This window comes from Poromitra crassiceps (assembly GCF_964638095.1).
Source record: "Poromitra crassiceps genome assembly, chromosome: 11".
Lineage (NCBI taxonomy): Eukaryota > Metazoa > Chordata > Actinopteri > Beryciformes > Melamphaidae > Poromitra > Poromitra crassiceps.
This window is the reverse complement of record NC_139643.1, coordinates 25,107,178-25,119,201: the sequence shown is the minus strand read 5'-3', so window position 1 is coordinate 25,119,201 and position 12,024 is coordinate 25,107,178. Positions and strand designations below refer to the sequence as shown.

Genomic DNA, 12,024 nt, shown 5'->3' with positions numbered 1-12,024 from the left:
TCAAGATGCATTGTATGAAAAGATGAGGTCCTTACCATTTTCTCCTGTATTGTCTGCTCCTTCTTTTTTTATGCTTGGTGGCAGATGGGAGGATGCTACTACATTGGTGTTCACCGACACGGATAGTTTCCTAACCACACCGGGAGAGTCCACTTCCTCCATCATTAGTTTGGTCCTCCGCCTCTTCCTGATTGGAGGAGTCAAGCTGGGGCCGCGACCCATATAATCACCCAGAGTGCTGGACTGGCCTTTCTTCTTCTCTGCCAGTTTGGAAGTCAGCACTTTCAGGTTCTTGTAGACCTCTAGGTGGCCGGAGCCTGGACTGAGGGACATCTTCCTCACAGCAGATGGGCTGCCAACCACAGATACAGACTCGTCTGACTGCAAGGGGCTGCCATCATAGTTTGACTCGTCATGAAATGATGACCCCTGTGTGCCCTCCTCAGTTACACGACTCTTCAGCCAATTTGCTGAAATACGGCCCTTTGGAAAGTCCAGGTCCAGGAACCTCTTGGGGGCCTTGATGACCCGGGAGGATCGTGCGCTCATCACAGGCGTAGAGGCGTTGTTGGAGCTGTTTTGGACCTGTTCAGAAGACGAGCTAGGCTCACTAGTAGTGGTGCTCTGACCCTGCAACGGCTCCTCTCTCTCCTGCTTCAGCGCACCTGGAATGAACTCTGTTACATAGGTGTAAAAAACACGCTTGGGCCTGGCGTGGCCTCGAGTTTTTACAGCCCCAGTAGGGTTGCAATTTCTAGGGCCACCTTTCTTAAGGCAAAATAAAAATCTCTTTCTCTTTATTGCTTTCCTCCGTGCTGTTTTGCTAGGGGAATCTCCGGCCTTGGACTCTAGGGGGATCGCTTCTCCGGCCTGGGAGTCTAGGGGCATCGCTGCATCCCGTCCACTCTGGGCCCGGGCTTCAGCTCCAGCTTCAGGAGAGCCACCCATATCTTTGACCCTCCTCATCCTCTGCCGCTTAGTCAAGTATTTGGGGGACAGAGCGACTGCTTGAGATGTGCCACGGGCAGCTTTCCTGCCCCTGCGTCGAGACCCCTTCATGCTTTCCACAGACCCCTGCGGCTGGGCTTGGTCTGCTTCCAAGTCCTCCGACACCTCACCTGGCTCTCTGACCCTGGACACCTTTTCTCTGCCCTTCACCAATGTCACGGTGCACACCAGCTTATCCTGCTTGGTGTGGTCAGCTGAGGTAGTGGCTGTTTGGTCTTGGCCTGTGCGAGTTTCTAAAGTCGAGTCCACCGTTTTTCCTCTCTTCCTGACAGAGCGCTCTGATTTTGTAGTGCTCTGTGTACCCGATGCCTGTTGACCTGCATGTCTGGTCCCTGGAATGGGAGCTACCTGCTCACCAAGCGGTTTAATGACTACCTTGGGCATTGGTTTGACCATTCCTGGACTCTCTTTGACACCCTGGTCATCTTTAGGGACCCTCTGTATAATTTTCCCAATCAACGCCGGTTTAGGCGTCTTCGGTACAATTTTTCCAATCAAAGGCTTTCCTGCTGGAGAAACGTCTGGAGCTGGGGGAGGCTTTGCTTGTCTGAGTAATGAGGACTGAGGTGGTCTGCCAGGAATTTTCCGTGGACGAACTGTTTTGGTCCCAAATCCGGCAAAATCATCCTACAGAAACACAGAGACAAAGTATAGTTTTATAGCGATCATCATGCAAGATTTAACGATGCAATGTGTAATATTTGGCCACATGATCCAAACTAATAGGGGGCAGCTTTTCACCTCCTTACTAGGGCTGTACCGAATATAATTTTTTCAAATTCAAATATTCTATTGAAGAGATGCATCAGAATGAGAGTTTGGTTAAATCAACTTTCTTTAATGAATATAACTGCAGTGAAAGTTGCACAGACATTAGAGTTCAAATCTTGTACACTAAACAGTGACTTAAATGTTGCACTACCGCCACCTACTGGATTGTTATATTAAAGCTACATGATAGTAATCCAACTTTCATTTTATAGTCAATGGATTCAAAGTGGACCACAGCTGATTGACAACTCGCTTTCAGAAGTGAAAATAGGCTAGACTCACAAGGTCAGCTGCCTGGGAATCTTTGCTTTAAACCAGTGGTACGCACAACCTTGCCCTAGTCAGGAGCCACATTGACACCAAAAAATTGTTGCAAGAGCCCCAATCATAAAAGGGAGCAAGTGGGCTCTCTTTAGCCGTTTTCACACATGTGTACAGGAACATTGCCTGTAAATCAATAACGGCTATTTCCCGGAATTTCCCTTCACACCTGAGGGATCACATGTGTGAAAATAGCCGTGGAAGGACCTGTATTTTTTTTGGGGGGGGGGGGGGGCGGCAGACCTCAGATGGTGAAATAAGTTCGCTTGTCACACAATAAATCACACTCGTTTGACTTAAGAGGGCATGTATGTTGTATCCTTCACATTCGCTAACCAGTCTTTGAACTGAAATCTTTGAGGAAGTTGGGAACCCTGTCGGAGAGAAATAGCCTGGTTTATCCGTTCACCTGCGTCGCATTGAAGCACTTTTTACAGACTGGCTTTGATGTGTCCAGGGGCTTGCCTTCGCTGTCGGCAACGTAAGCAAAATACTTCCACATTTCGCTTCGTGCATCTGCTTTCTCTACAAGCGTTGGGCGGCTTGCAAGACTCTCAGAACAAGCCGCTGCCATTTTCGCTGTGTCTGTCCTGTGTGTCGGGCTGCTGCGGAGGACTGAAGGACTGGCCAGAGAGCGAGCAGAGAGGGGAGGGGGGGAAATCGGCACGCCCACACATGAAGCAGACATACCACGCTTATCACAAGGTTACAAGTGGTGAAATGTCCGCGATGACGGGGGCGCGCTTATACCGGAAAACAACCTTCACACATGAAGGCATTACACCGCTTTCTGGTCATTTCCCGGTATAAAGCGCATGTGTGAAAACGGCCTTTGTCTGTTTCAATTTTTGTCCCACTGATGTCACAATGTCTATGACATCATCAGTGATGTCATCATGTGTGACATCATTATTGACCAAAATCATCTTATGACATCACTGATGATGTCATAGGCACGGTCTATGACATCATTATTGACCATCTTATGACATCACTGATGATGTCATAGGAACTGATGCACAATGTCTATTACATCATCAGTGACATCATTAATGACCAAAATCATCTTATGACATCACTGATGATGTGCAACGGGCGAGCCTAGGAATCGAGCGCACGAGATGGATAGTCCACAAAAACTCCCTTTCCTCCCTTTGTTTTGTTTTTTTAAAGATTTTTATTTATTTAAAGTAGGACTTAAAAGAGCCACAATTACCCATAAAGGAGCTGCATGCGGAAACGCTGCCTCCCACATATTAATGTGGTCTCCGACCTGCACCATGCGCTTTAAAGTTTCTCCAAAGATTACTAAACGTGTAATTTATAAAAAATAAGATGTGAATGGACGCAATAATAATCAGCCACAGCCAGCACATCTAGAATAGTCGGCATTCCATTGAGAGAGTGCTGCTGCTGCTGCTGGTGGTGGTGTGGTAGAGGGATACTAGCAGATGATGAAACCATGAACTGCTAAGCCTGCCCACTGGCCAGGCAATATCTGGTTACAAACAATGATAATGAATGGCTTAAGCAGATGCTCAGGTTTCTATGGGTGAGAATAAACATTGCCACAAAGCTTTCACACTCTTGCTATCATAATTACATTTTGAAGCACAAACAAGTTAGTTTGTGCAGTTAATCTTACATTTCAAACTTTCACAAGCCTATGGAAGAAGCATTCTGCAACACAACCCCCCCCCCCACACACACACACACACACACACACATCTAAAGCAAAGACAAAACCTAGAAACAATATCTTCTTATGCTTTTTTTGTGATTTTCAATAAATTAAATAATATCTCACGTACTTCTGTCTGAGTTCATTATTCGGTTATGAATTTTGCCCAATGCTTGTTCTCTGAACTATGATACAGCACTGTGCTCCTCTCTTACTGGAGTGTTGCATCAGTACAGCACTGAGGTCTTGCATTGCACCAAATGAAGCTGAGTGAGAATTTCAACTATGAATAATAACTTACTTGTTTGCTGCAAGTGTCGGTATTTAGTAGAATACAACTGTACATTCTCTGTGTTCAATCTGAAGGAGTGCAGCACCCATAGGCTATGTCAAATTAAACAAGCGCAAATTCGCAATAGCTGCGATGTCAGTCAGAATGTGACTGGCATTTTGGACCAACATTTTTGGTGGACCAACTAGTTTTCTCAGTTTCAGCCCGAGCTCGACATATCGAAATATCGTACTTGAGGGTCAAAATTATCGTTTTTGGAAGGAAATTATCGTACGCGAGCAGCGGCTTCTTCTTATGGCTTTCTGGCAGATGCCTTGCGTCTTCCACCATAGCCTCAGCCAGGAAGGATTTATGATATCACTGATGACATCACAATTCCTCAAGTGACATCACGGATGACATCATAATTGTAATTGCTGGAGTGACATCACTGATGACGTCACAATTGCTCAAGTGACATCACTAATGACATCACAATCCCGATTTATGACATCAGTGATGATGTCACATACAGACACAACCCGCAAAATCGTGACTAACCACCGCCCACCCATTTCGGCAATTTTAATTATGATGACGAAGATGATGATTTAAATCTCATTTTTAAAATCACAACACAACATTCAACTTTCCATTTTAAATAAGGTGCTTTTGACTTTTAAAGTACATTTTACACCAAGTACTTCCACTTCCACATAAGACTGTTTCCTGCAAATGCTCTATCTATGTTTATGTATCTGTCCCCAATCAATCAATCAATCAATCAATCAATGGTAAAGAGGTAAAGGAACAGCAAAATAATAATACTACTTGAGTAGAAAATTCCAGCACTCTATGTACCACAGAAATAAAATATATTATATATATATATATATATATATATATATATATATATATATATATATATATATATATATATATATATATATATATATATATGCCTCCGAGCTTATATATATATATAAGCTCAACTGCTACATGAAGTTACTGGAGAAACACTGCATGACAATCAACAGTCTCCAATGCTCCCTAAGGCAGCACAGCCTCCTACACCACATGCAAAAGACATTGCACACTACAACAGTTCAAAAGTACACTTCAGCAGGTTTTCTTATTACTCACATTCATCTTCGACTGACTACATTAAGAATGATGAAACTCCCCACACGAAAGCCGTGTCACAGCATCCCAGCGCAGCCTAGATGAGTGTGCAGTACTGATCACGTCCAGGCATGAGTCTTGTGACTCCGTTACAGTCCACTATAAAGGATTGCATCAGTGCAATCGGACTGATGTCAAAGCCCCCTGCTGTGTATAGATTGAACTGCATTAAACTGAGGTCATCATGATTATCATCATCATCATCCCTGTGAGGGTAAATAGGGGCCTCAAATTGTGAATGATGATCCCCAGCCTACTGGCTGCTATGCATATTAAACATTACAAATATGAATGGAATGGGACAGATCTCTTGTTGTGGTAGAATTGTTGCTTTACGTATAATAATTCCTGCTCTAATCATTCAGCAAATGAACAGGGCATCTACAAGTCCTCTAGAAGCTGACCACTCATAATGAGAAGTGGTAAGTAGCAGGGATGCACGATATGAATTTTTTCAACCGATACGATAACCGATAAATATCTGCTTGTCCTGGCTGATAACCGATACGATATTCTGATAATTATTATAATAAAAAATATATATATACAGTATATATAATTATTTAGAGTCCTGGGTTCTCTGACCAGTGACACTTAGGAATAGACTAGGTGACAACCATAGATTGGTGACAAGCTGGAGAGACAGTTGACGGTCGGAGAGACGGCAATCCGGTACGGGATGGGTTTAGCACCCCAGACTGGCTCTCTCGTGAGGGAGAAATCCACAAACGCTACGGATTAGCCTCCCGAAAATCTGTGTAAATATCGGCGCGGCCTGGGGTCCTCCAGGCTAGAGCGAGGTGCTCGGCGCAGCCGGATGACGTGCAATGCACATGCCTTCTCGAGGCATCCACTCTGCCACTGGATGCCTGTGCCCCGGGAGGGCCTGGTGAGACGAAGGAGGTGAGCGGCTGGGAGACAACCCATAATGCCTTAGAGCCTCCATGCACCGAAGGGTCTCGCAATGCTGCGGCGCAGCACTAGCTCTATTGCAGCGGATTGGGCGTGATCGGCCCTTCCGCGAGCAACGTTGCAGACAGAGTAGGAGGGCTGATCCGTGTGCGGCTGCTTCTGGGATGCGGGTCGGGGTCTTAATCGGCCTCGGCTGGGTCTAGTGGGCGAGGGTGTACAGTATGATGTGTGACAGACGCGAAACACCTTACGACCCCAGTCAACATCACTGATGACGCGTGCCAGCGCATGCTGAAGTATGTATGTATGTAACTTTAAAAAATAAAAGGCAAAACAAAACAACAAAAGGCAGATGCAGTGAGCATAGCTCTGACCTAACCAAATCTAACTGACATCACTAGCCTGTGAACACAAAATAAAGAACACTTCTGATATAAGGATTGTTTTAGTTACTAAAACAAACTAAGTAAAGCGTATCACTCAATTATAATAAAAAAATAAAGGCTTTTATAGAACCCGAAAGCCTAAGACTGCTTCGTCTAGTCTGCAGATAAAACACAATGACAAAAGGCATAGTAATTTAGACTCTATTGTCATGTTACTGATCTTTGGGGCCAGTTCTCACTTCTCAGTGAATGGAGCAGGCAAGTTCCAGTGGCAAGTTCCACTATAAAACCATCATTTGTGTCGTTCTCCACTTTTTATTAAAAAATGCTGCCACCAGATTAAAGAAAAGACAGTGATGTTGACTGATGCTGTTAGCTCTGTCCAGCTGCATATAGCTAACATTAGTTCAATAGTGGGTTTAGGTCTCTAGGTCCGGGTTAGCTTAACACGTTAACTGCCAGCGACGTATGCATACGTCAAAAAAAATCCAGCGCTTCACTGCCAAGGACGTATGGATACGTCAAAAAAATCGTTTTTTTTTTTTTGACGGTGGGGCGTTGATCAATCCCTTTTACGTCTCCTGTACAATTATTGGAGGTATTGAATGTGTATAATCTATTTTACCGACCCACTAAGTGTTGACAGTGCTCCCCCAGACGAGCGAAATCAAAGAAAAAGGGAGCAAGCCATTCCAAGGAAATGGCGAGGCGATTTTACAGTATTACATTCTCATGAAAATGGTTGGGGGAAAACGCTCTCGTTTTCACGCTGATTGCTGGCGATGCGGGATTGCAAATTTACATAATACATTACAGGTGGAACACACTTTGAAACACGCAGCATAAATATGACCAGAATCGCAAAAGCTTCTCTCAACCAAAACTCCCAAGAAGCGAGCGAGTCCATGCCGACTTCCTCAAACAGCAGCCTGCAGACAGGCACAGGAGAGCAGCAAAAGCACTGAGACTGTGACGGCCGCTGCACCCAAGAAGAGGGAGGAGTTGAACTCTGCCTCTCGCTCTCTCCCTCTCTCTCTCTCTCTCTCTCTCGCTCTCTCTCTCTCCCTCCCTCCCTCTCTCTCTCTCTCTCTCTCTCTCCCTCTCCCCCTCTCACTAGGATTAAACCTAGTGCGTCTCCCTCCCGAGAGGGAGGGAGAGAGAGAGAGAGGGAGGGAGAGCGAGAGGGAGGGAGAGAGAGAGAGAGAGAGAGAGAGAGAGGGAGGGAGAGCGAGGGGAAGGGAGAGAGAGAGAGAGAGAGAGAGCGAGAGGGGGAGGGAGAGAGAGAGAGAGAGAGAGCCAAAAATGAATGGTTAAAGTGACAGCTCTATCGAATTTCACAAAAAGCCGTTTATCTCTGAATATTTGTTCTGATGCTAAAACCATGCTGTATTCAACTGATAATGCTTACATAACTACTAACTCTACAAACTAACTCTTTTAGACAGAGAAAGTACACATTCTATTAGTACTTTTGAGATATTGTATGTTCACAAACTCCAAGCAGAAAATAATCCTCGGCGCTTGTAAAATGAGCCACAATCCTCAAAAAAACGGCTTGGCAGAAGCTACCTACAGCAAGAAAAAAACGGCTGGCAGTCAATGTGTTAATAATGTTAGCGGGACGTTTTTGGATTTAAAGACACAATCCCTGGACGTTTCCTTTCAGGTAAAGGGGTTTCTATTAGTTTCTATATGGTTTATGCCAGCTCTGTGACTGTGAGTATGAAGTGCTTTAATGCGGGCCCTCTTTGATCACAACAAGCGGTTTGTCTGAGTAAGTTTGAGTGTAGTCTCACGTAGTCAGACCCACCGTCGACATCATCAAGCTTCCAGTGACGGAGGGTCTGAATCACACGAGACTTCCACCGGCGCCAGGCAGATGCCTCCGGCGTAATCTGGTTGGCTGGGCTGTGACGGAAGTTACGTTATACACACCGCGTCATACAGCGCTTCATACAGCGTGCCTCCCATATTACAGTCCGTTCAGTGGAACACCGTGAAGCGCGGTGAAGAGAGAAGCGATAAAAGGAGCGACCAAACAGTAGATAGGCTGTCTTGCAGGATCGTAGTTTATCCGAACGGAATGATTTGGAGCAAAGAAGGCAGCCAAAGTTTGCAGTTTTAGTCGGCGCGCTGGTGAAGTTGATGTTTTCACCCAGAGTCTATTTAGCTGATGCACACATTCTGAATGCAACGCCCATGATGAGGTACGTAGTTGGTCAATTCATGTGTCTGTCACGCATGTTTTTTTTTGTCATGGGGGGTGGGCGTTAACCACTTTTGAGAGTTGTGCTCCAGACGTAGATATCATCTACAGCTGGCACTGCGAGACTAGTCTGAGTGCAGCTAGCTGAGCTAACACTCGCTAGCCAGTGGCCACAGCAGCTAACATAAACACTAAACAAATCCGCCCGATTTGGTTTAACGTAATGCCCGCTCAGACGTCCCCCCTTCTCTCGGAACCCGTGCGGCACATGGATTGCAAATTGCAATAGTGTTGTGATAATCTGGAACTATGAAAAACAGCCACTAGCGGCAGCCATGTTTAAACACAGGTGTGACGTCATGAGCGTGCGACAACAATAAGCTCTGTTTCTGAGGCAAAAACAAAGCCTCAGGGCCTCATATTATCGGCAAAAATGTCATTATCGGAATAATAAATAATCAAAATGGCCCTATCGGCCGACAATTTATCGGTCCGATAATTATCGTGCATCCCTAGTAAGTAGGGTTGCACGGCATACTAAAATGTCAATACTATTTCGATACTTTTTATTAAAAACGGTTCAGTATTGGAAGTTCCCAAAGTTCGATACCATCACTTTAACTAGCCGTTGTGCTTTTAAAAGGAAGTTGCAGGATTCCTCGTCTAATTAACGTTACACGCGACACAACAAATAAACAAACACTGCGTAACGAACATAAACATTAACATCTTACCGAGAGGGAGAGAGCTATGCTAAGTAGCTAACAGCTAAGCTAAGTAACTAGCTAGCCGATCTGAAAAGCATTTAAACAGCGGTGAGATTAATGAGTCGGTCAAAGGAGGAGAGACCCGCGAGTGCTTGTGCAGAACTAGTGCGCGTTGTGTACAGTGGGTAATGGGCCGCTGTGATGAAGATTAAAGCGAGTAACGGAGTTGAGAGCAGACAAACACTATCCCAGTTGCATCCTCTCCAGTCTGCCTCCTGCACATGACGCGTTCAGGAGCCGTCGGTAAAGCACGCAAGTGTGGCCTTTGAGTGACATCTGTAACGTGTCACAACAAAAGTAATAACCTGGGTTACACTTACTATGTTATCGTGTGTTACTGGACAGACAAATTACTAACTTTTCACTCTGAGCCATCTTACATGGCCTATAGTGTGCTGTGCCAGTGCTGCAGTTCCTGTTTTAAACATTGACTGATATATCACAGGATGTTGTGAAGAGTGCAATGTACATGGCTATATAATTTGTAAAGAGTGTAAAGAGAAATATTGTATTAAGAGATACATAGAGATAGCCTACATCAGTGGTTTCCAAAATTGTTGTGCCCAAGGCACACCAAATGGCATGACAAAATCTAAAAAAAAAAAAAAAAAAAATCTCAAGGCACACTAGCCTAAGACTATAGGTGCAAAATAGCCTCTATTACTCTTATCACTCTAAATGTTTTTTTATTTACTAATGTCAAATAAAATTTGACAAATTATATTACTCTAGGAATTAATTTGAAACTTTGCAAAATTACTACATCAAAGCAGCAACACACCAACTTTTTGCATAGTTTTAGGCGACATTTGCAATTGCAATCATGTATGGTTGTCACAAAATCCCAAGGCACTACAAGGGTCTACAGAAAGTTGTAAATTATGTTGTTGTGTATTTCACTACTGAACAATATTTTTCCATACTTCAATCCAGACTCACTCATACATGCCAATCAACAAAAGCCGTAATGACTTTACTGCAGATTGGTAATGTCTATGGTAGCTGCTGATGCAATGATATGCACCGGGCAGGCCTCACATATTCAAACATTTACAGAACTACTGTTGTGAGTCGTGACCGCAGTAAGAAAAGTATTATGCACATGCAAAAGGCCATTTCCATGGGAGCATATTCCATATAAAAAAGGGCCTAGCGTATCCCTGACAACATACATTGAGCTTTAACTAGGATAATACAAACACTTATTCTTTGAAGACTGACCAAGTAAATGTCACCTTCAAATCCACTTCGGTCACCAAAGGGAGTTGTAGATGATGAATAGGAGGACAAAGGTTTAAAACAGGGATTGTACCCAATGTAAGGAACGAACAACACTGTTCAGTGTACAATACAAATTAATCTTTCCGTCTGGATAACGTTTCTGTTTCCCATCCACATCCCATCTGACGTTCAAAACACTGGCTCACGTCAGCTGACAGGTGCAACGTGGGTAGTAACGTTATGGCGACGTTTTAATACGATATAAGATAAGCAGGCAGCGCTTTGGGGCCAGCACAAGAAGAACCCTTCAAAACAGTAGTATGGTGTAAAGTTATCTAACTGTTCAATTAAACCAGCGTAGATAACAAAGCTGCATCCATGATAGTTGAACTACCACCAAAGTTTCCGCCTATTTTCATGCAAACAGACTGCTGGATAGTCAGTCACTTTAACTGTGCATGGCTGCTGCAAGGTGTAACGTTAGCATTGGTGTGGCTGGCTGGCTGGCATTAATAAGTTAACTATAGCTCAGTTATGTATAGACTGGAAGGTTATTAATCGACTAAGCTATGTGGAGCAAACCAAGTTTAGGCTAACGTAGTAATGTTACAATGCCTATTTTGGGTGAATGTTTGCGAGCTAACGTTATAACTTAGCTCAACTGCCTTGAGCAAGAATATAAATATGCTGGGTTGTTGCGTCCCAGTTGGTGTAACGTTATTGTTGACTTGTTGGCTGACAGGGTAAGGTTAGCTTAATTCACCTCCTCACTCCCGCTTGAGTCGAATCCAGCAAGTCTCTGGTGCTTGTGCTTCTCAGTCAGCCCGAGGAGGCGCAGCAGAGTCGGGTCCTCGCTCAACGCCAGGCCGATGTTGACGGGCCTCGGCCCTGCGGTGGCCACCTCTCCGACGTCTAAGCACAACCTTCCGCGTTGAGGACGTTTCTCCGATCGCAACCGGTTACGAGCAACCCCTGGCCGGCCCGGGAAGCGAGACCGGGCCGGGTGCGTGTGGCAGGAGCCCGCGACATTAGCGGGAGATGATAATCCTCCTCCCGATGCCGCCATTATTGACTACAACAACAACGACTGTGCGTTGGCTGAGCCCCGACTGTAGCGCTCGCGCTGTGAGGCAAGATGGAATGCTGCTCTGACGGAAAGGCGCGAGATGGGAAGGAAACCCCATTGCATCATGGGAGATCGAGGTAGTAAAGCGAAAAGCGGGGTCGGCCGGAGGGACACGAGGAGTGATGATTGGTTGGGTTTAGGTATGGGGAGTGAAGATTGGTTAAGGTTATGG

General features: G+C 44.9%; 1 protein-coding gene across 1 annotated transcript in view; it reads right to left on the bottom strand.

Annotated features, from left to right (window-relative positions):
• LOC310784917 (histone-lysine N-methyltransferase 2B-like) overlaps positions 1–11,792 on the bottom strand; it is a gene marked incomplete at its 5' end in the record, with an annotated part of 46,929 nt that extends 35,137 nt beyond the window's left edge. Inside the window, 2 exons of the mRNA XM_083645945.1 lie at positions 36–1,635; positions 11,490–11,792. Coding sequence (XP_083502071.1) covers positions 36–1,635; positions 11,490–11,792 — 1,903 coding nt within the window. The remainder of the gene's footprint in view (positions 1–35; positions 1,636–11,489) is intronic.
• Between the last annotated feature and the right edge of the window lie 232 nt (positions 11,793–12,024).